The 23,327-nt window shown below is 40.0% G+C and overlaps 2 protein-coding genes across 4 annotated transcripts in view; one reads left to right on the top strand and one right to left on the bottom strand.

The window, feature by feature from the left end:
• The first annotated feature begins 111 nt into the window (after positions 1 to 111).
• Positions 112 to 1,756, top strand: HMGB2 (high mobility group box 2). The gene is made up of 4 exons (XM_042871535.1): positions 112 to 292; positions 390 to 535; positions 619 to 793; positions 1,219 to 1,756. Exons 1-4 carry the CDS (start codon positions 143 to 145, stop codon positions 1,369 to 1,371), a joined length of 624 nt encoding a protein of 207 aa, XP_042727469.1. The 5' UTR covers positions 112 to 142; the 3' UTR covers positions 1,372 to 1,756.
• Positions 1,757 to 7,166: 5,410 nt separating this feature from the next.
• Positions 7,167 to 23,327, bottom strand: part of GALNT7 (polypeptide N-acetylgalactosaminyltransferase 7) — a 68,210-nt gene continuing 52,049 nt past the window's right edge. For 2 of the 3 annotated variants that reach the window (XM_042871601.1, XM_042871603.1), the window contains exons 6-12: positions 21,604 to 21,786; positions 19,699 to 19,816; positions 17,580 to 17,702; positions 15,661 to 15,879; positions 13,388 to 13,486; positions 12,021 to 12,149; positions 7,167 to 9,474 (exon numbers count right to left, since the gene is read on the bottom strand). In XM_042871601.1, the coding sequence (XP_042727535.1) occupies positions 9,337 to 9,474; positions 12,021 to 12,149; positions 13,388 to 13,486; positions 15,661 to 15,879; positions 17,580 to 17,702; positions 19,699 to 19,816; positions 21,604 to 21,786 (1,009 nt within the window). In that variant the 3' untranslated portion in view covers positions 7,167 to 9,336. Of the gene's footprint in view, positions 9,475 to 12,020; positions 12,150 to 13,387; positions 13,487 to 15,660; positions 15,880 to 17,579; positions 17,703 to 19,698; positions 19,817 to 21,603; positions 21,787 to 21,949; positions 22,133 to 23,327 lie in introns of all 3 variants that reach the window. The other variant, XM_042871602.1, reaches the window with a different exon arrangement.

Genomic DNA, 23,327 nt, shown 5'->3' with positions numbered 1-23,327 from the left:
GGGCAGGGCAGGGCCGGCCCCGGGCGGGGCGGGCGGAGCGGTGAGCGAGGGGCGGGAGCGCGGCGGGGCCCGCCCGGTAGTAGCGCCGCCCTCACCGCGCCGCTCCCGCCCTCCTTTGCAAGGACCCGCCGCCGAGCTCGCCATGGGCAAGGGCGACCCCAACAAGCCGCGGGGCAAGATGTCCTCGTACGCGTACTTCGTGCAGACGTGCCGCGAGGAGCACAAGAAGAAGCACCCGGACTCGTCAGTCAACTTCGCCGAGTTCTCGCGGAAGTGCTCGGAGCGGTGGAAGGTGAGCCCGGTGGAAGGGCGGCTGCCGAGCGGCCGAGGGGGCGGCGAGGCTCCGTCTGATCCCGCCCCCCACGCCTCTCCATTGCGTGTGTCTGCAGACGATGTCCAGCAAGGAGAAAGGCAAGTTCGAGGAGATGGCCAAGGGAGACAAAGCTCGCTACGACAGGGAGATGAAGAATTACGTTCCTCCCAAAGGGGAGAAGAAGGGAAAGAAGAAGGACCCCAACGCTCCTAAAAGACCACCGTGAGTGTTTTTGGGATTAAAAAAACCCCCCAGCATACATTCAGCTAGCCTCTTACTTGCTTAAACGCCATTTCTTGTTTCAGATCTGCTTTCTTCCTTTTCTGTTCTGAACACCGTCCAAAAATCAAAAACGATCATCCTGGCTTGTCTATCGGAGACACGGCAAAGAAGTTGGGTGAAATGTGGTCTGAACAGTCGGCCAAAGACAAGCAGCCCTATGAACAGAAGGCTGCAAAACTAAAGGAGAAGTATGAAAAGGTACCGTGAGAATAATGCAATAGTCATTAGCGTTGCAGAAGTCCTGGTAAATGTGACTTCTGTTTTGCCCCTAACCTGCTTATAGTTCACAATTCTAGGCTTCCACATGCGTGGAAAAGTATGGCAAGGAACCCTTGTAAGACTGAATGTGGTTTTTTATATATCTAAGGATTTTATAAGTGCTTTCCTTCCAGAAAAATGGGTCACCTACTTGGAAAAACATGCAATCATGTTCCAAGGCACTGTGTTTGTAAAATTCATATAACTGTGTGGATTAATGTATGTTCTCTCACCAGAAGGTGAAAACTAAGTCCTAAGGTTGAAAACCCACTTCTCCACACAGACTGCAGCATTAAATTATTGTGCTAGTACCTGACTGTTGTCAGAGTTCCATCACCAGCAACTAAGCAGCATCTTTCTTGCAGGATATTGCAGCGTATCGTGCCAAGAGCAAGAGTGATGCAGGAAAAAAGGGCCCAGGTAGGCCTGCAGGATCTAAGAAGAAAGCAGAACCAGAAGAAGAGGAGGAGGAGGAGGAGGATGAGGAAGAGGAAGAAGAAGAAGAGGATGAGGAGTAAACGAATGCCCTGCTGTAAAGATTTATGCTCAAAATCCAATATTTTGCTAAGAATGTGAACTCAAGTGCAGCTCATTGTTAGCTTCAGTATAAAAATCTGTACAGATTGTGTATAGGTAATGTGGTTCTTTGTAGGGAGACCTCTATTTCTAAAGTAAGTAGTAGCTGAGTGCTGCTACAGTTCAGTTTTAAAAGAAAAAAGTTGTGGAATGTTTCTGCATATTTAATGGTTTTGTTGAAATTCAGTGAATGATAGCCAGGTGTTTTTTTTTTTTTTTTTTAGCTAAGTAAAATAAAGGAGGTAGCTTAATAGCTGATCTTATATTTTGTAGTATATTCATTGTATTACTTTTTTTAACAATTTTGTAATAAAATGTTGTACATGATTATTGTTGTATTTGTTATGCCTGAGAGGGAGGGAGCCTTCTCCCAGTGACGTACTCTAAGCTTCTGGAATTTAGAGGATCTTTTTTCTTTACATCATGCTCTCTCATACACGCTACCTTTAGTCACAGTTGATGTTTTCCCCCTATGCTGGTATTTGCCTGTATAACCTTCAGAGTTAAAAATCTTATAGTTTTAGTGCTGAAATTGGCTATACCTGGATTTCCATCCAACCCTCCCATCACCCTCAAAAAAAAAATCAAAACCACCCTATTGAATCAGAGGTTTTGAAGGTTTGCCTTTTGTTAGCTGAGAAATAAGCGTTAGGAAATATCCTGCTGTCCATATCAGGAAGGCTGGCTGTTGGACAGACGTGCTCAGAGGCATGTCTGTCCTGATGTTCCCCACTTTCCTTCCCTCTCCCCTTGGCCCCAGTATAAGTGACTTGTTATAAAGGACAGAGCTTGTGAAACACCAAGAACAATTTTGGAATGATCTCACATACAGAGAGTTAAGATTCCTGCAAAGAGGAGGAGGTGTTTTTAAAGAACACCTGCTCCTGATACTTTATTAGCTGTAGAGTTAACAGCACCAATTACACTGTTTCATGGTCTTCCCAGATTTTTACTCAAACTTGGCCTGAATATATAATGAATAACATCTCTAGTTGTCTAACAGTATTTCCACATGCAAAACTGAAGGTTCCATAGCTAAACTAATATGCTCCATTTAATTTGTTGAGATAACAGGTTAAAAAAATCCTTTTAGTACAACTTGAAAGCCAAGTGCTGACAGTTACTTCATGTCTAGACAGTAGGTGCTATAAAGAGCATGGTTCAGATTTTTTTTTTTACATCTGTTGTCCAGCAAAAGTTCTGAAAAATGGGAAAAATAGTCACTTGCATAGATGTCAGATAAAAAATGGTTTCAGCCCATCACCATGGTACGTGGCACGCTACATATTCATGAAAGCATGGAAATAAGGTAGCTAAAGGTAACTCAAAATGTTTCATACTGAAGTAGGGTATTAAGGTCTGAAGGCCTCGAAAACCCAAAGCTGCGCTGTGTGCTCTTTAGTGCAGCTTTTGCATTTCCAGAGAACCTTTGTCCTTATTTCCATATGCACTATATAATACTCTTCCATATCCATACAATTCTCTTTGACAGGATGATGTAGCTGAGACTACGCTGGTATTATTCTTTGCATCTTCTGTTCAGGTTTTCCTGTAGAAACTCCCCATCGCCTCCCCTGAATTCTCAGTGGGAATGATGCAGTGACCAAAGATAATCAGTAATTTTTTGAGTAGTACATTGCCCTTTTGACAAGAAGGGTGCTGAATACAGATTAAAGGCACGGAAAAGAGCATATGGAATCACTACCTTTGATTGAAGCTTTAAAAAGTGTGGTATGTAAGATCAGGAGCTTCAGATAATGCCCATCTGTGGACACTAAAAGAAGCAGTGCTGGGAGGATCCAGCAAGTGATCAAAGAAAAATGTTCAGAAAAGGCCACAGTAGTTTGCATAGTTAAAAAAGTGGAAGTTATTTCCAAACCTGTAAAACAAAAGAAACTCTCACTTTGACAACCAGATGCAGCAATATGCAGCAGGGAAAAATACGAGCAGGACACGTTGAAAAAATACATGGATTAATAACTTCCATAAACGTAAGAACTAGGAGGCCCTACCAAACAGTCCTTTGGGACGAAAGATGATTATGATAGAAAATCAGTGTTCAGAGTAGATTTCAGGAAAATAAAGTCTTTTTTTTTTTAAAAAAAAACCTTGTAGAGGAGTTTCAGAAAGTTCTCATGACGGAATTTTTAATGGAGGAGGCATGGTGGAGCATCTGTCTCAAATCCAACTGTAAAAGGTTTTGAAATGAAATGACAGGACAGATGGTATTCATCCCTGAGTTCTAAAGAAACTCAAGGATGAAATGGCTGAACCTTTAGCTGTACTTTATGTATGTTTTTTTCACTTAAAGCTGCCTTAGCACTGAAGGAATGGAAGGTCACAAATACAATGCTAATTTTTAGAAAGTATTCCTTGGAGATACAGGGCACTTCAGACCAGTATATCCATATGGCAAGCTATGAAGTTCTTATAGCACAGATGAGAATTTCTAGATCACGCACTGAAAATGAAGCTAGGGAGATCAGGTATGTCCACTCCATCTGAATTTCTCAACAGACCCCTCATAAAAGAAAGGAAGCCGTCACTGAAGGTCTTAACAAGTGACTGGTTAATACACAGAGACAGAATAGGACCTAGTTGTCAGTTTTACCAGTGGGGGAAAAATCAGCTGTGAAAACCCATAGGCTATTTTTGGAGGTTGGGCAAAGGGCTAGTGAAGACTTCAATATACATACGTGAATGATTTGTAGAAAAGTGGTGAACAGTGCTGCAACAGAGATGAGAGTTAACTGTGAAGAACAGCAAAGGCAGTGTGAAGAACTGCAAAGGCAGCAGGATTTAAACAGAAGGCAAAATATGCTGTTAATACAAAATACATGACAAGTTAATATGTGCTCCCCAAACACATGCAAAGGGGAAAATGGTCTAATGTTTATATCATTGGTAATGAGGATGGAAAATAAGCTACATCATACTAGTCTAGAGGAGATGCTGGACTTATAATAATTCTGTGAAGACTAATGGATGAAACAGCATGTCAGGCATTAATAGTTAAAAGAATTTGGAAGAAAAAAAAAAAAGAAAGAACTGTTTATGAACACATTATCTTCTTCCTGAAGAAATGTAAGGTTTCATTTTCCTTAGACCAACTTCTTGAACAAAACCTATTTAGAAAGTTGGTCTTACTTTTCCCAAGAGAATCCTATGGTCTGAAGCACAGTAAATATTCTTTGTTTTGTTTTGTTTTCAAAAGGAAGACCTTAATCAACACAGCTATGGACACAGGAACTAAATGCAGTATATACAGGCTTTAAAACTCAAATAGCAACAAAGAAATCATCAATGGGCATGGAAAGAAAATCAGAAAAAAATGAAATAGGAGTTCTATCCTTGATCTGCTGATGTTCTGTCTATCTATTTCATAATGGTGTATCAGAAGAACCTTGTATGTAATACCAGCATATTATCTACTACTTATAGCTTAGTGACAGCTTATTTGCTGTGGTGGTGTCCATCACAGAACGTGCTTCACTTGCCTTGCCATCCTTAACAAACATTTATCTTTGTTGTCTCATTTTGACTTGTATTTCTTTCTGCATCTTGAAAAATCTAAATTCTTTGCCTACTACCTCTGCATTTCTGGAATTGCTGCTCGTATGAGTTGCTTCATAGCCCAGTCTGCTTCTCCACAACTCCTTCTGAGTTCAGTGTCTAGAATCTCATAACAGCACAGATTTAGAGCTTATTGCTACATTCTCCAACACACAGAGCCTTTGTGGAACTCACAGCCCTTCTAATTGTGGCATGTGCCTGAGACTGAAACCTAGCCAGTAAAAGAAAAAAAGTTGATATTTCTGTCTACACAATTTTCTCTTAATCAGTGCAATCAAGAACTGCCACAGGCCAGCAATAAATGAGTGAACCTGTAAGCTGCTCCAGCCAGATAACTAACTTTGGCCTCATTACTGGAGAGGCTCTTGTTTCAGGACTGAATACTGTGCCTGCCATCAGAAAAATCTTTGGCCAGGAAATCTCATGCTTCATCCACAAATTCTATGGCTATTCTCAAAGCCTCTTAATCCAAACATCTATTGCTGAAGTTGTACCCCTAAGTGGGCTCATCAGCAGAGTGAAGGAATGACATTTGAATGGACAAGCTGTAATTCTACGGTCAAGTGGCTTCCAATAGAAAAGACCACATCCTTCCAAAAGGTCTTTTGAAAAATGCGTGGTGATGACATTCTTGTCAGCGCTGCCATCTTGAAGCCAGCTGCTGGCTAGCTGAACCCAGCACTGACCTAACACTAACTCCTCCTTTGGGAATCTAGACCATTAGCAAGACCATCACTCTTCCATATCTCACTGATTTCTCTCAGCAGGGGAACAAACTGCAATGCCAGTGTGTCTCTTTAGGAAACTGGGAATTTTTTGTGTAATCAGATGTGACGGATGACCAGTGTCTGCCTAGGTTCCAAACATGACCATACAGATTCTGGAATACTGCATAGAAAAAACAGTTTCTAGCTCAAAGTCCTCAAACTGTAAATTGCCAGAAGGGGAGAAATATCCTTGCCCAGTCCTTTCACTTTGCCTTGTGCTGCTTGACCACACCAATCCTCACAAGGCTACTGTGCTACCTCGGCTTTGTCTTGTGTGTACTTTTCTGTCTTGTATGCACTTTTCTATTTCTTTTGATAAGTTCAGTTCCTATCCCAAATCAGAATACTCTTTGCTTTTGTGCACTAGAGAAAAAGGGTCCTGATTATTTCAGAAACAAGGACTCCAAACATCACATGACAGATAATGAGATACTGTAACAGGCAAAAGAAACCCCTCACTGAGGGCTGCTGTTGCCATTCCATGCATCTTGGGTGCTGACATTAGGGGTTCTTTAATGCAGGTAGTGCTCTACTGCTTCTCCCACCCTTCACTCCTTTCAGCCTTCTCCTCGTGAGACTGCTTGTGCAGCAGACATTATTATTATTATTGCACAAGAAAGAGCACAAATTGCCCACCTGGTCACTGGAGTTGGCACCCCACTGGAGGCAGTTCTGCCCTCACATTGAGCAATCTCATGCATGGGAACAGCGGTACCCACAGCCCTTCGTCCTGCTTTACCTGCCCTCCAGCTCACACACAGCACGCTTCTCCCTCAAGCAACCACATTTCTTTTTGGCTAAATATATTCTTAACAAGAATTAGAAGGGATCTAGCATGCATGCATACCTTTTTGTCTTGGTGTTTAAATCATCTCTCAATCTTTCTTCCAGCCCTTGATCCTCTCCTCGCAGTGCACCTGTTTAATGGAAGGAATTTGCATTTTTCATCAGTTAAGGTCCATCAAACCATAAGCTGTGCCATTACCTTGCTGTAGAGTCTTCATCCACATGCCTGTTCAGAGCAATGCAACATTACAAAAACCTCACAGGTGGTACAGATTGCTTTTTTTCCCCCCTTTATTACCAGGACCTTTTGTTCTACTTTACAAATCATTCTCACGTTCATTTTTTAATGTGATCATATTAAATCTGCCTAATTAGATCAGTGCAGGTAGTACAAAAATCCAAGTGTGCCCACATGGCAACTCACGGTGAGAACTTCACTTCTGACTTCTCTGGACAAAAAAACTCATCCCCCACAGATATGACAGAAAGTACCTAGGTAAAAAGTAAAATAAAGCACTTTTAATATTTGTAAGTTTGCAACACAGAAGTTCTCAAGACTTAGAGATACGGGGTTCCTATATAGATAATAATCCATTTTTACTCTGTAAAAATATAGTAAACCCAAAAATTCAAATATTTTATTTACTTCACCTAAAAAACAAGCAACCCATAAGATATACATGTTTCCCAGATTTCTCCCTAATAAATTTCTGAAAGATTTATACAATTTCTACAGAAACATACAGTGTATCAAAATCTGCATAAATCAAATTTATAAAATATGTAGAAATGCATAGTGATATTATCATTGACTTACAAAGCAAGAATATGGGAATTATTATTTTTTTCCAAGCAAGCTATAGTATGAAAAAGTCATTACAGCAACAGCTTCTTATGATCTCATGTTTCAGTCTCACATACAGATGTGTATTTGCACACAGCATCAGCTTGTAATGAATTGCACAAAACACCCATTTAAAATGCACAATTTATGTGCCACACTCTTTCTCTTATGCATAGTAATATGATTAAATTAATCTACCCAGCACACAAAAATGGAGTCAGTTTTCATACACACAAGGAACAAGTACCGACACACACCCTTATTTTCCATTTTCCAGTTTCTCCCTCCTTTATTTTCTATTTTTCATACCTCTGAAAGGATAGATGAGAAGTTTAAAGAAACTAGGAAAGATCCCAAACTAATATATCAGTGCAGTCTGCCCTAGAAAGATCAAATTCTCACCATATATGATACACAACCCTTGTTAACACCAATGAAAGCTGCATGCAATGCTATTCTAGATTTCAGGGAATATTTAGTCGTACTTAATAGTGTGACATGTTATAGGCATAACTCTAAAGTCAGTACACTGATGTCAACATTTAACAGTCACAGATCTCGAATAAGGGAGTGAGAACAAGTCATTTCTCCTCCACCTCTCTGTTCATTCCAAGTACTTACACTCCTGAGGGAGTTCTCATCAACTCCTATTTGGAACAATTTCAGAAACTTCTTCACACTCTGTTCTGTACACTATAGCACCAAGTGGTTATATTTTGTGTTTGTAATCCCTCAGGAAAAGTTTCCAATGAAAAAAAAAAAAAAAAAAGGAAAAAAATTATATGCATAAATGCATCAAGATTTCCACTTCTTTTTTCAAACCTAAGCCCAGACTCCAAAATAGCGGGCAGATGTCCTTTCAAACAAGTAAGCAGATGTGTTAATGAGTTGTATTCTTTTTCTAATTAAGTTCTAGTTTACCTCTATGTGATTTTCATTTAAAATAACAGCATAAATTAAGCACTGGAATTTTTTTTTTTTTTTTTAAATCATTGTGCAGCTTCTTAAAAATCTATATTTTAGATTATTCTTATTTTTATGTAAGGTATGATTTATACAAGCAAGTTAGAGCATATAGATTCTTGACTGGAATTGCAAGGGTGCTTCATTCAAACGCAACGTACCACATTGGTGCTAACCTTGCCACTGAGCTCCTCCTTGCTCCATACCAGGTGCCAAGCTGCTCCCCCACATGGATACCAGAGCAGAGGTGGGCCAATGGCCCCGACGTGAGGTTTTGGAGCATCTGCAGTGAAGGGGCCTGTCAGAGTGGCCCACTGACAAACAGCACAGCTACTGACAGCAGCTGTGTTCAGCTACACAGTAACTGGGGTGGGACACAGTAGTGGGGTGGGACAGCTGATCCCTGCCTGTAGTGACATCCGTTGTGTAATTTCCAGCAAATGCTTTTCTTGTGAAAGAGAGAAACGGAAGAGGCACTAAATATGTTGAAATTCACCTTCCAAAAAAGCAGCATGACTGTGAGAGAAGGCCACCCTGGCTAATAACCTGTGGCAGTGCTTAGTAAGATGTAAAATTAAATAAAAATTTACAACAGGTTGATAATCACCAAGTTCTATGAAAATCTGGTTACTCCAACCTTTTCAAGTTTGTGTAAAAAAACTGCCTTCAGACCCCTGAGTGTAATCCCAAAGAAGACAACAACGCCTTTAACTATGTTCCTATGAAACACAGCTAACAGCGCATTAAGTTACCAACGTCTTAAAACAAAAAGATGTAAACATCTACAGAGTTTAAGGTAAAGCAGTTTTGTAAACATTAACTGCGGATGATCATGTTATTGTAATAATCACAGTTCATCTATGTCCTTCATCCAAGTCAGGAGGCTCGGAGCTGTACAGTTAATAATTGCAGCAGTTTTCAGGCTATTTTCAGTCCTGTACAAATGAACGTGTCAGTAGGTAGGTTCTGTTTATCTACACACTAAGAATGTTGTTCATTTCCCATTTCTGCGTTGCTTTATTGGAATCACACTCTGAAATGAAAACTTGGTGTAGGACTTCTGACCGATCCAAGCACTTCCCTGAAGGAATGTGTGTAAATCTATGCAGATTCTGGAAAAAAAAAGGAAACATAAAACAAAAAACACAGGGATGTTAAAACAAAACGAAACAAACAACCACCAATCAAAAAACAGACAAATTTTTCTTCACAACTGTAATGTAGCTATTTGCAGTTACAAAATCAGGGTTCAGGATCCCTGAAAAAGATCAGTTTCCATACTTGTTCCATTTATTTGTTAAACTTAGATTTTTACATCCTTTCTATTATGAAATGTTTGATGCACGTAGGTCAACTTGAAACGCCTTGCATTTCTCATTGGAAACAAACTGCTAAGAAAATAAGCAAAACTGTGCCTAAAACGCTTCCAGCATTTTCATCTGTCCCATAACCCAAACAAAAGATTAACTCTCGAGGACAGCTTTACGAGAGCTGACCTTGCTGGGCAGATCCTCCTTTGGTTAGCCCTCACATATAGCAACATCAACTCCACTGGGGAAAAAGCAATAACTTTGCTCCCTGTTTGACTGGTTGAAGGAAGAAAAGAGGAGATGAGGGCAAGGCTGGCCTCCAGAGCAACAGGAGACAGCTTCGGAGACTGCAGACCTATTGTGTTGAGTGCAGTCAGGCTGAGACTCACACGTTTGATTTCTTTTAGCCCTCTCACCATTTGCCAAGCAGCCTCTGGCTCCTGGCTGCCCCACTGCCCAGCTGTATGCATTGTGCCAAGCGAGGGAGTAGCAGCAAATCTGCTGCAGTGCGGCTGCACAGCCCTGCTTTGTGCTCCCCCCAGCACACGAGGGAGTGCTGGATCTTTCTCCTGTTGCCCCATCACTTGTACACGTATGTGCACATCCACATGCTGGGGCAGCTCGATGTGCATGCTCATCGTGGGGATGGACACTGACTGGAAAGGTAAATGGAAGTTGGAGCAGAAGCCATGAGCTGACCTCTGCCAGCTGCATTCCGGGTCACCAAAAGCCCTGCTGCTAAATGCAGAAGCACAGATGTTATGCTCACCAAACTGGCACATGAACTAGCATTACAGAACCAATTGACTGGGCAGATAACTTCTCCTGGCAGGAGAACAGCAGGCCACAACATTCTTCAGCAGTTCATAAGCATTTCATTCCTTATACCCTCATTAGGAGAAATGGTCATAGCCTTTGTGCTGCACAGGAGAGAGTGCCAAAGCCCTAAGATCTGCTTGGTTACACACCCTTGGTGGTCCTTTTGCTCTCATCTCCTTCCCGTATTTTTTTCTGGAAGCCAGTCAGTGTTTTGTTCTGCAGCCCAGACTGTGCCCACCAGGCTTCCTTATAACTTGTGGTAATAAGCAACCAATTACACAATTGGTACCACTGGGGAGGAAATGGATCATCTCGCATAAATGAAACGCATAGAGGAGAGCCAAGCATCATGCTGGGATGCCCTAGAATGGCTGCAGAGGTAACAGTGTTATATATTATCCTGATACTAAAGCCAAGGCAGCAGGCACTGAAACACTCCTTACTGATTTTTACATTTCAGATTTTAAAAACTTTGCCCATCTAAATGGCACAAGACGTTAGAAACAGCATTATGTTGCTTGAGATTTCAAAGCTCTATGGAAATGACAGAAAGGTGGGGTGGCTTTGAGGCTAACAAAAATAATTCACTTCCAGAAAGGCTCAGTACAGATAACCAGCTAATGAACTAATAAATAGGCAACATGCTAGGTAGAAAGAAGAAAAAAAACCACAGAAGATAATCTCAGACACTGAACTAAGTTACAGAGCCACTGTCCATATCCAATGATAACATCACCCTTAGACAATTCAGTCTCGTTTTTCAACAGAAATGTAATCTTAGACTTTCAGAACTCAAATTAACAGAGGACTTACAGATGTGCTTACTAAATAGCCCTTAACAGCCCTTTCATGTGTATCAGCCAACATTCTGAATCTTTATTAAAAATTCATAGATTTTGCAATAGCGTTATAATGGCACCACACCCATAATTCACAACAGAGCATGTTTTTAGAGAATGGCTAAGGAGCAGGAGAATGAAAAACTGAAAAAGGCAAAGAGCACAGAAAGACAAAGAGTAATAAACACCACATTCACCTATTCTTATGTAGACTTCTTTCAACAGACATCCACAAATTAGATATATTGTCCCTAGCTGCTAAATGCACCTCAGCACTTAAGTCACCTTCTCACAGCACTCAATAAAGAAACTTCCTTGAAAGAAAGACACAGCAGAGAGGGTGGTGGCATGAAAAGCTTTTAGAAACAAGGTCACTTTGCTTTCTCTGAGAAGAGTGCTAACTCCTATGATACCTGTGGCAGCACATGTAGCGCCAGGAGATCTGCTTTTAACATTTTTGCTTCAGAAGTCAGCAAATGGTAGAGCCTGCAGAACACCTTCCCCTGCAGGAAGTTTTCCTAGCAAGCACGGATTTCTGGGAACGTGCAATTAACGTTTCCTCTGCTTGTTTCAGTTAATCTTGTCACAGATGTCTGTCTTATGATATACGTAGAGTAACAATAGAAAAGGTGTTATAAAACAAGATGCGAATGATGACAATTGCTTTTCCCCTATATGTCTGTTACATACCTTGAAGTATTGCCAGTCCTTGTATTCATTCAGATTACAATGTGTAATCATAATTTTGGATCCATCTGGTCCTTTAGTTAAGCACTGATCATACTGCATGAGCTGATTAGCTTCATTGATTCGGAAAAGCTACAGAAAAATAAGATGGCATCTTCTGAACAGCTGACTTAAAGTAATATTTTAGAAACAATGCAATGCCAATAGAATTCCATCATGCTAAATATTCTCCACTGCTATTATAGCTATTTGAAGGAGAGCTCTTTATTCAACATGATGTCAGACAACTTTGCTTTAGGATTTAGAAGGTGAAAAACCTTACCTAGCAAGGCACAGATGATAACAACAAAGGGAAACCTACTTGGTAAACTTCTGGAAGTGTTCGGCAAGAAGCTTTTTAGTGATTTGATGGCTAAGAAACCCCCTATCTTTGTAAAGGCTTGGTTGCAAGTCCTTGGGCTTGGGAAGTAATTTCATGAGAAGACAGTAAAACTTCAGCATTTTACACATGGAGGAAATCAAACTAATGCATACAAATCATATTCAAAAACATTATCTTAGCTACTTCTTATGAAAGAATTACAATATGCTTTGGGAGCACTATCTACAGAAAAGGTATTTTAAGGAACTTCTAATATAAAAAAAAAAGAGATGTTTCCAAGACCTACTAAAAATTAAGCAGAAGGATTTTTAAAGCGCTGTCTTGCATGTGATTTCAGACTGCAGTGAGAAAAACCACCTGGTTCAACTCCACAACAGCATAAACAAAGGCTGCAAGTGCTGCAGAGTTACCCAGCTGAAAAAGGAGATGCAAATGCAGAACAGCATGCTTGCCTGGCAGTGTGCATAGGTTTGTGAAGATGCAGGTCAAACAAAATAGTAGCATGGGTTGAAATCATCTATTAGTAAATACATTCTGTCAATTTGTAAACGAAGCAGAGAAATTTATATTGTTTGTCTCTTGTGGTGAAAGGTGAGTTGCTGCATAGAAATGTTTTACTTCCATTAAAGCAAAACAACTCTGTGAAACAAGTGAGCTGGCGTAAGGAGAGCTGTTTCCTGAAGGATTAATAATTAAGTGAGGGTAAATGATGAATCAGGAGTGATGCTAAGAGTTGCACTTTTTCTAACACAGTGATATGGTTGCTTTAAAGTATGCTTCTTGCTTACACATTTTGTACAGCATTTTGTCTGTAATGATATTTTCAGATTCCTGTACTTCAGCAATGCCAGCGTGCTTATGGGAAATCTTTAACTCCCGTTTTTGCAGGTGGCACGGAAGTGACTTTATGAACAGGCTTAAGAGAAACACGGCCTGTTATCCATTAGTGCAAGTATTTCTCTTTCATACTTGCCTCAGAGCCACTTACCTGGTTTCCTCCCATCCTGTGGCATGGTCCAAGTTCGACAAAGCCGCCGTTGGTGTGCCCCATGCTGTCGATGCAGTAAGCTGTTTCAAAGCCTCTGATCTGGAAAAAAATAGGTTGTGCACTTTCAGTTTGTCTCATGGGAAAACAAGTGTGAAGGAGTTAAAAAATTCCCACTTCTCTTTCAAACCAGAAACAGCTCTCTGCCAGACAGATACAAGACAAACCTGCATATGACACGTAAATAATGATGTTACATGTTGGAGATGGAGCTACTACCTGCCCAGACTAATTTGTGGTCTCTCACATGAGTTAAATGACATCAATAAAACAAGAGCTGGGAAGCTCAGTTCCAAAGTAATGGCACTGAAGTGCATGACTTCTAAGTATTTTAATTTATTCAATCTCCTGTCAAATCACATTCACTCTTTCAGATCTTCATAAATAAAGCAGCATCTTGGTTAAACTACTCTCATCTTATGGAAGACATGAGGAGATAAACCTGATGCAGAGAAGCTGCAAACAGTGGTTATTAACGCTGCAGCCAAGCACAGCCCCCTGACCCGGCTGTGCAGAAGTGTGTTCTACAACAGCAATTATGTGGGGGAAAGAAGAAGAAACGAGTGAAAGGCGGGCAGATGCAAAAGGATAAAGAGTAAAATACCTATTGGAAAGCATGCCTCAGCTACTGATTATCCCATTCTACTCTCAGAAAGATCAAAAAATAGCTTTGTAAGGACACAAATAACATTCTTGCCAGATCTCTCTGCTTTGCAGGAACCTCTTTCTCCTTCGTGCCTGTAGAAGGAAGCTGGGAGGACAGAGCTCAAAGCACAGCCCTGACTTCCAGGCAGTGCTGGCAAAGATGAAACCCACGCTTCCTTTCCTGACAGTTTGGAAATGCAATTAGTGAGGTATTACAAACATATGGGGAAAAAATCTCAGATATTGTAAGACAACTGGCAGCCAGTGAAGTGTTGAAGGAAATTTCGGAAGGGTCTCTGAACTTCACTCTTTCCTGTTCCTTCTTTACAACCATTTACTTTTATCAACAGCAGCTTCCCACAAGGTGACCATTATTGTTTTATTCTCTTCGAAGTTTTCACCTCAGTGAAGCAGTGTATAACAAGTGTTTCTAACCTTTTGTGTGAATTTAAAAATAGGTCTCAAGCTAATGTACTAACTTGATGCTTTGTGTTACCTTTCAGATATGAAATAAAGGTGACACTGTTGACTGGCTCTTCAGATACAAGACTATCCATACCCCTGCTCCATTATGCACACGCTCTGTATCGCTAATTAATTCCTCAGAGAAGTCAGAGATGGCACACTGTTGGTCACATAAGCATGCATAGATCTCTATTTTCTAATGCTCATCTGAAGTTAGAAAAACAGGTCCATCTCATCTTTATTGTTGAATTTGCTGGGACACAGGATTCCTCCCTTACTAGAAAGATGATTTTCTGGTTTTACCTCCACAACTTACAAAAATTAAATTGATAGAAGAGAAAGGGCAAGGCTGGAACCATCTGAAAAAAGCCAAAACATCATTTGAAAATGGGAAAGAGGTGTTGGCTTGAAACCAGAAGGGGCAGAGCTCAGTGAGGTGGCCTGTATCCACCAGTAACATTCTGTCTCTCAGTTAAGTGACGCTATCACATTTGCTGAATTTTCTCTAAGAGAAATGCCAAAATTGTAACCACACCCTTAACTTAGCAATGCTGTGCTCATGTACATTAATGCTGGAAAAAACTGTTAAAGAATCATATCAAGTTATTACATGCAGAACAGGGATTTACCAAGGCTGTACTGGTATGAGTACATCCCAGGCTAGCAAACAGGCAAATGGGTGTAGAAGGTACTCTCTCTGTATTTCATGACCTATTCTGTAAGCCTTTATAAAAAAAAAAAAAGATTTTCACCTATTCATTTTGCCAATACTCTGATACAAACCTTTTTTTTTTTTTCTTTTAGAAAGAACTGAAGTCCGATTTTGGAGAAAAAATCTTTAGACATAACTGAAGAAAGGGACAGATATAAGAACAATCCATCAAGGAAACGTGCAGCTAATTAACACAATCTCACCTCTCAAAGTAGCATTTTTTCCCCCTTTGGTTATTTTATTTCCCTGCAGCTCTGTGGCGAGTACCATTTACATTACTGCCGCAGGAACCAAAGAGTCTCTTCTCAGATTGATGCCAAGGAACAATTGTTTTGAATTCCCAACTTTAAAAAGAATGCTCCTAAAATAAATACGTGTTATGTGCTGTACATACCTCTCCCCAGTCCACGTTTTTAGGTGGTAAGGGATAATACGATGTTATATCATATGCTATTTCTTCCATGAACCACTTAAAACTTTTGCAGTTGTGATCTTCACGGAACTTTTTCAGCTCAGATATATCTCCGTAGGGCAGTGCTTTTGTCTCTGGCCGGCTGGCATAAAAATAATCTTTGTATTCGTCCCACCATACTTCCACAACTCTGACATAGTTCTGTGAAGAGGAATGACATTGCTGCTACCTCAATGCACGCACAACGGGTCAGACACAAACACATGTTAACTCCATGAATTTAATTTCATATTCTCGTGAATTTTAAGTGAGGCAGTTTATTGTTGCCTTGAGAAGGAGAGAAAAAGGATGGCTTGCCTGGTGAACAATTATCTCCCTCACATTTACTTATTAGGCTTTGATGGCTCTTAACTCTGAATTACCTATACACGGTCTAGCTGCACACCTTGTTTTGTTCTGATGTTCTAGCATTAATGACAGTGTTAAAACAGTCACAACAAATCTGACTTCAAACACAAATTATTGTTTTTGTTTAAGCAAACACTAATTAAATAAATAAAGCTATATATAAAAGGGAGCTTTCTCCCACCTGAAGAGGGAGAAAGGTATTCCTTCATACTGCCCTGCACATAGAAGCTCTTTACCATTTAAGAACCATCAGCAGTGTTTTGTTTTATCCAGACGAGCTGAATTGTGTAAGAAATTTAGGTACAGAATAAATGCTTTTCATCAGATTTTTCAGATTAACAGAATGGTTTTATAATTTCAGACAAGCTTACCCGCATTGAAAAATGGAGCTATCATTTACAATCTCTTCTCCCATTGCTCTTTTCTCTGTCACTACATCCAGCTATGCTTATTTCCAGCTACCTTCCACGGTACTGCTCCTGCTGTTAGTTTGGTCAAAATGTTAATCAAGTCTCCTTATTAATACAGGATATTTTTATTTCGTATGTGTTATGTTAGTTCTCTGAGGCTTTTCTGAGACATTCACTTTTGAATAGGAACAGCTGTTAGCTTGGCTGAAGCCAGTAAAAAACCTGTAAATCTGAAGTCACTGTCATCAGTAACTTTCAGGGACAATGGCTCTGGGACTGGAATTTATAAAGAATAGAGCCTATAATTTATAAATATACAAATGACAAAGCACTTCACAAGAGGAATCTTTAGCCAGGCAATAGGAAACCTTAACAGAAAGGTCCTTGCCCTTCTTTTGGTAGGTACAAAAGCATATCAAAGAGTTTTTCTTGATTCAAGTTCTCTGTTCAGATACATACAGGTTGCTCACTCTTTCCTTGAGGTGTTGTCTACTTTTAATATCATGGCTTGAGCAACACTTTTGTACCTACAAGACGCCTGAGGAGTTATGGATTTTAATGTGCAAAGCATGAAATTTTCTCAGGCATTGTCCTCTGCTTCCTAGTTCAGAAATGCAGCTATAAAGGTATGAGAGATGCAGGGTTATTGTGTTTGCTAACTCACAGAGAGCCTGGGCTTATGCCCTTCCAAGCCAGCGGAGGATTGCAAAGCCATGCTCACCACCCTCCAGGACTGTGCTGTATTCACCAGAGCAGAGGCAGGCACTTTCTGCTGTTTGCACTTCAATTGAGCACAGCTCAGCAAAGGCTTTGGGGGTGAGAGAGAAAGCGGTAGGAAATGTAATTTGTACCTCCATGCAGGGGAAGGGTGAAGAAAGAAGCTGGGTTCCAGGAGTGTCTGTTCTTACAAACAGTGGGGTTGGCACAAAGATTCCCCCCCACATGGATGACCATCTCAACTTCAGACAATGAACACCTTTGAATGAAGTACTCTTTAAAGTTCTACTGATAATTTACATAGACTTATTTGAATCTGTTGCTGTCTTGCATCAGAAGAACTTCAGGGTTGCAGCAAACCAGTACCTTCAGTGTAGGAGAAGACCCAACGTACACGGGGGGTGGATTTCCTTGCCAGCCCTGGAGACGGTAGATATGTCCAACACGAGAACAGGGGACAAACAGCAGTTTTCCTCCACACTGCCAGATCTACAAGGTCAAGAAAAGATGCAGATATTAATACATGTTTACAGGAATTTAAGACAGAAAAATACACAGCAAATTGTGAAAGAGATGCCAGCTACTTTTCTTACTCTACCAACTGTGTAAACTTGACCTAAACATAGACATAATAAGTCTGAAATGAAAGGCTGTACTGAGTACATCTTCAACTTCACCACGAAATTGCTTGATTAAAGTAATTTTTCAAAAAGCTTTTAAAATAGTTTGCCTTCTCATTCCATTGCTGTTTAAAACAATGGTAATGAATGAGAGAACAAAATCTAGCATGGGGTAAATTTTAAAATGACAGAATCAGTATTTTGATTTTATTGGAGTAACTCACGTGCCATCACTAAGCTGGATTTTGGTTAGATGCCCATCATATTTAAGTTTTTCTTAATAAAGAGTAGGAGGAGGTTAGGATAATTTGATTACAAATTACTTTGTTACAAATTGCTACAGATCTGTAACAAACATGGTTTTTTTTTTCTGGCTGTAGTAGCTGAAAATAAAAATGGGGAACGTATGTTACCATTCTGAAATTTCCTCCCTCCCACATGTCCTGGGAGAATCCATCTATTTATGGAGAAAAGAGAACATACCTAAAAGATCTGAATTCATTTGCTCATAGCTTTGACAAGTTTAAAATGTAGCATCAAATCCAAATTCTAAATAAGTTCAGGGATGTTCCAAATTAAGATTGCATTCCAGATTACAAGTATGACTTAACATCACTAGGAAAGATGGGCAGAAAAGTTTTTTTCCTTTACTGTGCGTGCTTGTCATCATATTAATTTCTGAAGTTTGATTTAAAAACCATACAAAGAAACTCTGATATGCAAAGACATTTTATTTGCTATCTAGGAGTCCGTATGCAACAGTGATAAATGTTATTTAGTTCCGACTGGTTTTGATCTGTGGAAATCAATTTAAAGGTCTCTACATAATCAGCGGCAGCTATCCACTTCAATTACGAAATTACTGTATGTAATTTCAATCATGATTTAAATCTAAGCAAGATGGGGAATTAAAAGAATAAAAACCCTGTATCTGTAACATCCTTAATAACTGCCTTTTGCATATGGATTTACAGCTGAGCAAGTGCACTCAGAGCTTTCCTCGAAGTCATCATCAGCAGGAGTAGCTGGGGAAGCTCTGAATGTACTTCTACTGAAATTCAGCTACAGTGTCACAGATCACTGCTGAGGATATTAGATGTCTCCACTTTCGTTTGTTAATTGGGACAGATTCCTGCTGTCTGCCACTTGAGTCATTACGAATACTGAAGATACCAGAAGCTAATGATTATCATCTTACATTTCCTGCTAACTGAAGAGCATGCATTTGCCTAGGATTGAAAATAAAATCTGCAGCTATTATGAATTATGCAGTTAGTGCTTCAATTACGAAGACTTCCCTTGAAGAGAAGTTCTTTAAATTTTGAGAAGCATCTGAGACCATTTTTCACTCACAAAAATGGTAGGGAGGGGGAAACCAGGGCAGCTTACGTCCTTTTGCATTGCTGTTTACTCTATATGCACCTGTGCTTTAATTGAATGGTGCTTGCTCTCTCATCACTTCCTTTAAATACAACATTATTCTACAACCACACGCAGTGAGCAGCCAGGTCTTCCCCCTCCTGTCAGTCTGGTTTCAGGCTACTTATTTGGGCACGTGTGCAATCCCAAACCCTTAACAAAATCCAAACTTAGGGACAGATTCCCAACCTGACAACATCAGGTTGGATATTAGGAAAAATTTCTTCTCCACATGAGTGGTCAGGTGCTGGAATGGGCTGCACAGGGGTGGTGGAGTCACCATGCCTGGAGGTGAAATGTTTAGGTGTTGTATTAAGGGACATGGTTTAGTGGGGAAATGGTGGTGGTAGGTGGATGGTTGGACTAGATGATCTTGGAGGTCTTTTCCAACATTTCTGATTCTATTATTCTAGGATTCTATGAAAGTTTTTACTATTTAATGTTACCTTGTAAGAAATTTCAAAATTTTCACCACCCCAGATCTGAAGGCCAGGATCATAGAGACCCAGTTCAAAAAAGAAATCACGTTCAATGGCAAACAATCCACCAGCCATGGCGGGGGACCTGGAAGAAGAATACAGTGTAACTCCTCCTGCCAAAACAATCAGAGAACATTCACAGAAAACAATAATTAAGGAAGCAATTCGCTGATAACATATAATAAAGATTAGATTGATGGCAATACACTGAAAGATCATAAAGCTTTGTCATAAGCATTCAGGGATTTCATGAAATGACATCGGTATAATTTTCAGTGAACTTGTGATTTATTTTTGTATATATAGATTCTTAATTATAGAAAATTTTTGTCAGAATTTCCATTTCCAGCATTTTCCACCTGAGCATCAATAAATATAAAAAATCCCTAAGGAATATACCTGCAGTCCCCACTAGGCTGGGGATTAAGAAAGTGGGATTCAGTCCAGGGCTACTTCTCACATTACTGAAAGTTGTTTCTGTGCTTTAAGTTGTTGAAGATCATTTTGTCAGTTTTGCTTTAGCTTTTTTTTTAATAAAACAATCCTATTTGAGCAAAGCCATTACTTGGTCTTACATGCCTTAGTATTGCTGCAACAAAACACACACAGCCCGGGCATAACTGACTCGGAATTCTTTTTGTTAAAGGCATTATGACTATCAAAGTATTATTAAAAATAAAATCATCTTTTAAACTATTCCGAGAACATGTGTTGTGTGTTTCTGGGAACAGTTTAAAGGATTTTAAGACCTGTTTGGATGGTAAACACAGAACACAACAGAGATGTTTGAAATAGTTTATCCCCCTCCGAGCAAATACTAAAGTTTCAATGTGGACAGCCTTGTCAGAAAACGGTATTATTTAGGTTGTACACAAAACAGATCAAAGCTTCATAACTTCCTTGCATGTGTTGCCATTTTAGCAAAGAACAATCACGGGTGAGGAGAGGGAATTACCAACATAAGTTCTTACAGTACTTAAATCATACATACAAGCAATAGAAGACATTAGACTCTGAAGATGTGAAGATTGCTTTCAAATGTAGTAACACGATTAGTTGAGTGTGAAGGGGAAAGCAATAAAAAACAGCAGAACCACAGCCTTCCAGTCTTGAAAAGCAATCCAGAAACTCTAAGCTAGAGCTTCTAGCCAGTTTCTGTTTGCTGGGAAGAAAACATACCCCGCTCCAAAGCAGAAGAAGGTGGGATCTGTGTAAAAATTACTGAAGATTTCACAGAAAATAAGGATTTTTTTTCTCTTTTCCTTTCCATGTGATACACATTACAGTAAAATCCCCAAGCATATTGAGACCTTAGAAAACAACTAGCCAAGATTCTCAAATAGTATGCTTCTTTGTCAGATGTGATCTATTGTGAAGCAAGTGGGAGAAGCATGACAAAAGGGATTCTTTTGATATACGTACGTAACCCACGAGCTGTACGCATGCACCAAGCCATGACAGCAACCTACAGATTTTACGCATTGCCAGCTGTTACGAATACTCACAGCATGCTCATTATTTCAAACAAAATGGTTAAATAAGCACTTTTGTTTCCAGCACTACTTTTTACAAATATCGAAGCTAAATAAAGTTTTCTCTGGAAACAAAGTCATACGATGCTTCATCTCCCCAGACAACCCCCCTCTTTCTAAGGTACGCCCTGTTAAGCACACAAGAGCAGGAACGGAGAGGCAGCAGAAGGCAGCAAAGCCATTTTAAGCAAGTAATCAGTTGCAGCGTACAGGCCTGATGAAACAAAGCAGCTGGCGTGGTCAGAGGTAGGAATATTTTCAGGCTTAAGTATGCATGCAAGATTTAGTGGATCAATATCTACTTAAGAAAAAAGAAATGGGTAAGTGATTTAGTGTTTACCGATACGGTTCGGTTTTTGTCTCTCTTTTTTCCTTCTCTCGCTTGGACAAGGGCACCCTCTTCCATAGCATACTCCAATCCCACGCTCCTCTAGCAAACCCATCTTCGTCACCACCCCCTTGCGGCACAATCTTAAAAGTGTTGCCATCTATGACATCTATAAGCGGCACAGTGCATGTGGTTCTGCGGGTGGCGGATGGTGGCGGGGAGGATGTGGTTATGCGCAGGGACCCACGGAGGATGCGTGCGCCAACCGTGATTCATGGGAGAAGAGGGAGGAGGGAAGAAGGAAAGGCTTTAGACACTCATTTGTTACAATTCACAGTATATAAACAGCTCTCTTTACCGATAAGGCTCAGTTTTATGTTTTCGTTTGGACTTTTCCTTGTGGCTTAATGGAATTCGTTTCCATAGCAAACTCCAGTCCCAGGCCCCTCTGGCAAAACCATCTTCATCCCCACCTTGCTGTGGCTCAATGGAATAATCGTTCCCATCTATGTAATCTATTAGAGGTACAGTACATGTAGTTCTGAAACGTTTATAGAAGGGAAAGAAAGAGCAAAATGCAATTTAAGAAGAGTAATATGACTAATCTGAATTTTTCACCATTTATTATTAATCTCATAAAGCAGTTCATATGAAAAGTCACTTGCAAAATGATGCCTTGTTACAAAAAAGAGAGGCTTTTGTTTCTGATGTTTTAAGAGGTTCTGAAAGCAGGAGAGATGGGCATGAAATGCTAACATATCAATTCACTTACACTTTATGTGTACTTCTTACAAAGCATTGCTGGAGGCAACAGAAGAGCCTGTAGAGGGCTAGGGTTCTCACAGTATTATTATTTTTCTGTAACTTCTATTCACATCAAACCTTAGCTGCCAATAAGGTAATAATGCTTAGCTTTTACTAGCGCCAATATGGATGTTCACTGTTTGCTCCCATCCAACCATGTTGCAAATCCAGACTTTAAGGATAAAAAAGGTGTTACTGGTGCTCATTTAGCAACAGCCTCTGAAAGAAGGCTTTTCTTTTTTTTTTTTTTTTTTTAATTTACAATGTGCTCCTCATAATTATCTCTCATATGCAACTTTCAACAATAAAAACACATCATCCTGTTATTCTCTCCAAATTTCCCAAATGGATTTCTTGGTGACCGAACTGCAATCCTAGTTTTTATTTTTTTTCCCAAGCACTTCCATCTTTATAAGTCAACTCTCATATGAGAAAGGAAAACAAGCAGGAGACAAGAAGTGATAATGATGTGCTCTTTCCTTCAGTGCAGAAGTGCCAGTATGCTGTACCTAGAGAACAGCACTTGATGGGAGGCTGCAGAGCTCCCAGCACCTCCACATGCTTGCTGAATGACCCCCTACAGCTGCCTTTTCCTCCCATCTTTTTGTCAGGTGTAAGAGCAATGTGGCCTCAGTGGGAGCACATGGAGTTCTCACTCCTTCTATCTAATATTATGGCCTACATACAGTCTTGCAGCTAAGTTATGACCTTTAAAAAACACACAAAAAACCACTCTTCTAGAAACTTCTGCCAGTATGACAGGTTAATAAATAGTTTTTTAGGCTTAAACCATAACTTCATAGGATTAAAGTGTTTAAACAAGCCTGTGGTTTTGTAAACCCATGTAGTCCAGACTACAAAACTGGGAGCACGGTAGTGCACGGGAACAGCAGCCAGACATGGAGGCCCTGGGATCCCTGCTCTTATCACTG

The sequence above is a fragment of the Lagopus leucura genome, unplaced genomic scaffold (genome assembly GCF_019238085.1).
Source record: "Lagopus leucura isolate 7727_CA_CO unplaced genomic scaffold, USGS_WTPT01 Super-Scaffold_100004, whole genome shotgun sequence".
Lineage (NCBI taxonomy): Eukaryota > Metazoa > Chordata > Aves > Galliformes > Phasianidae > Lagopus > Lagopus leucura.
This window is presented reverse-complemented; position numbering and strand designations above follow the sequence as displayed.

Bases quoted from the DNA above. Each gene is read 5' to 3' on its own strand.
- HMGB2 (XM_042871535.1), top strand. From the start codon at position 143: ATGGGCAAGGGCGACCCCAACAAGCCGCGGGGCAAGATGTCCTCGTAC. The intron at 293-389 runs GTGAGCCCGGTG...GTGTGTCTGCAG, and splicing joins AGTGCTCGGAGCGGTGGAAG to ACGATGTCCAGCAAGGAGAA. The intron at 536-618 runs GTGAGTGTTTTT...TTCTTGTTTCAG, and splicing joins AACGCTCCTAAAAGACCACC to ATCTGCTTTCTTCCTTTTCT.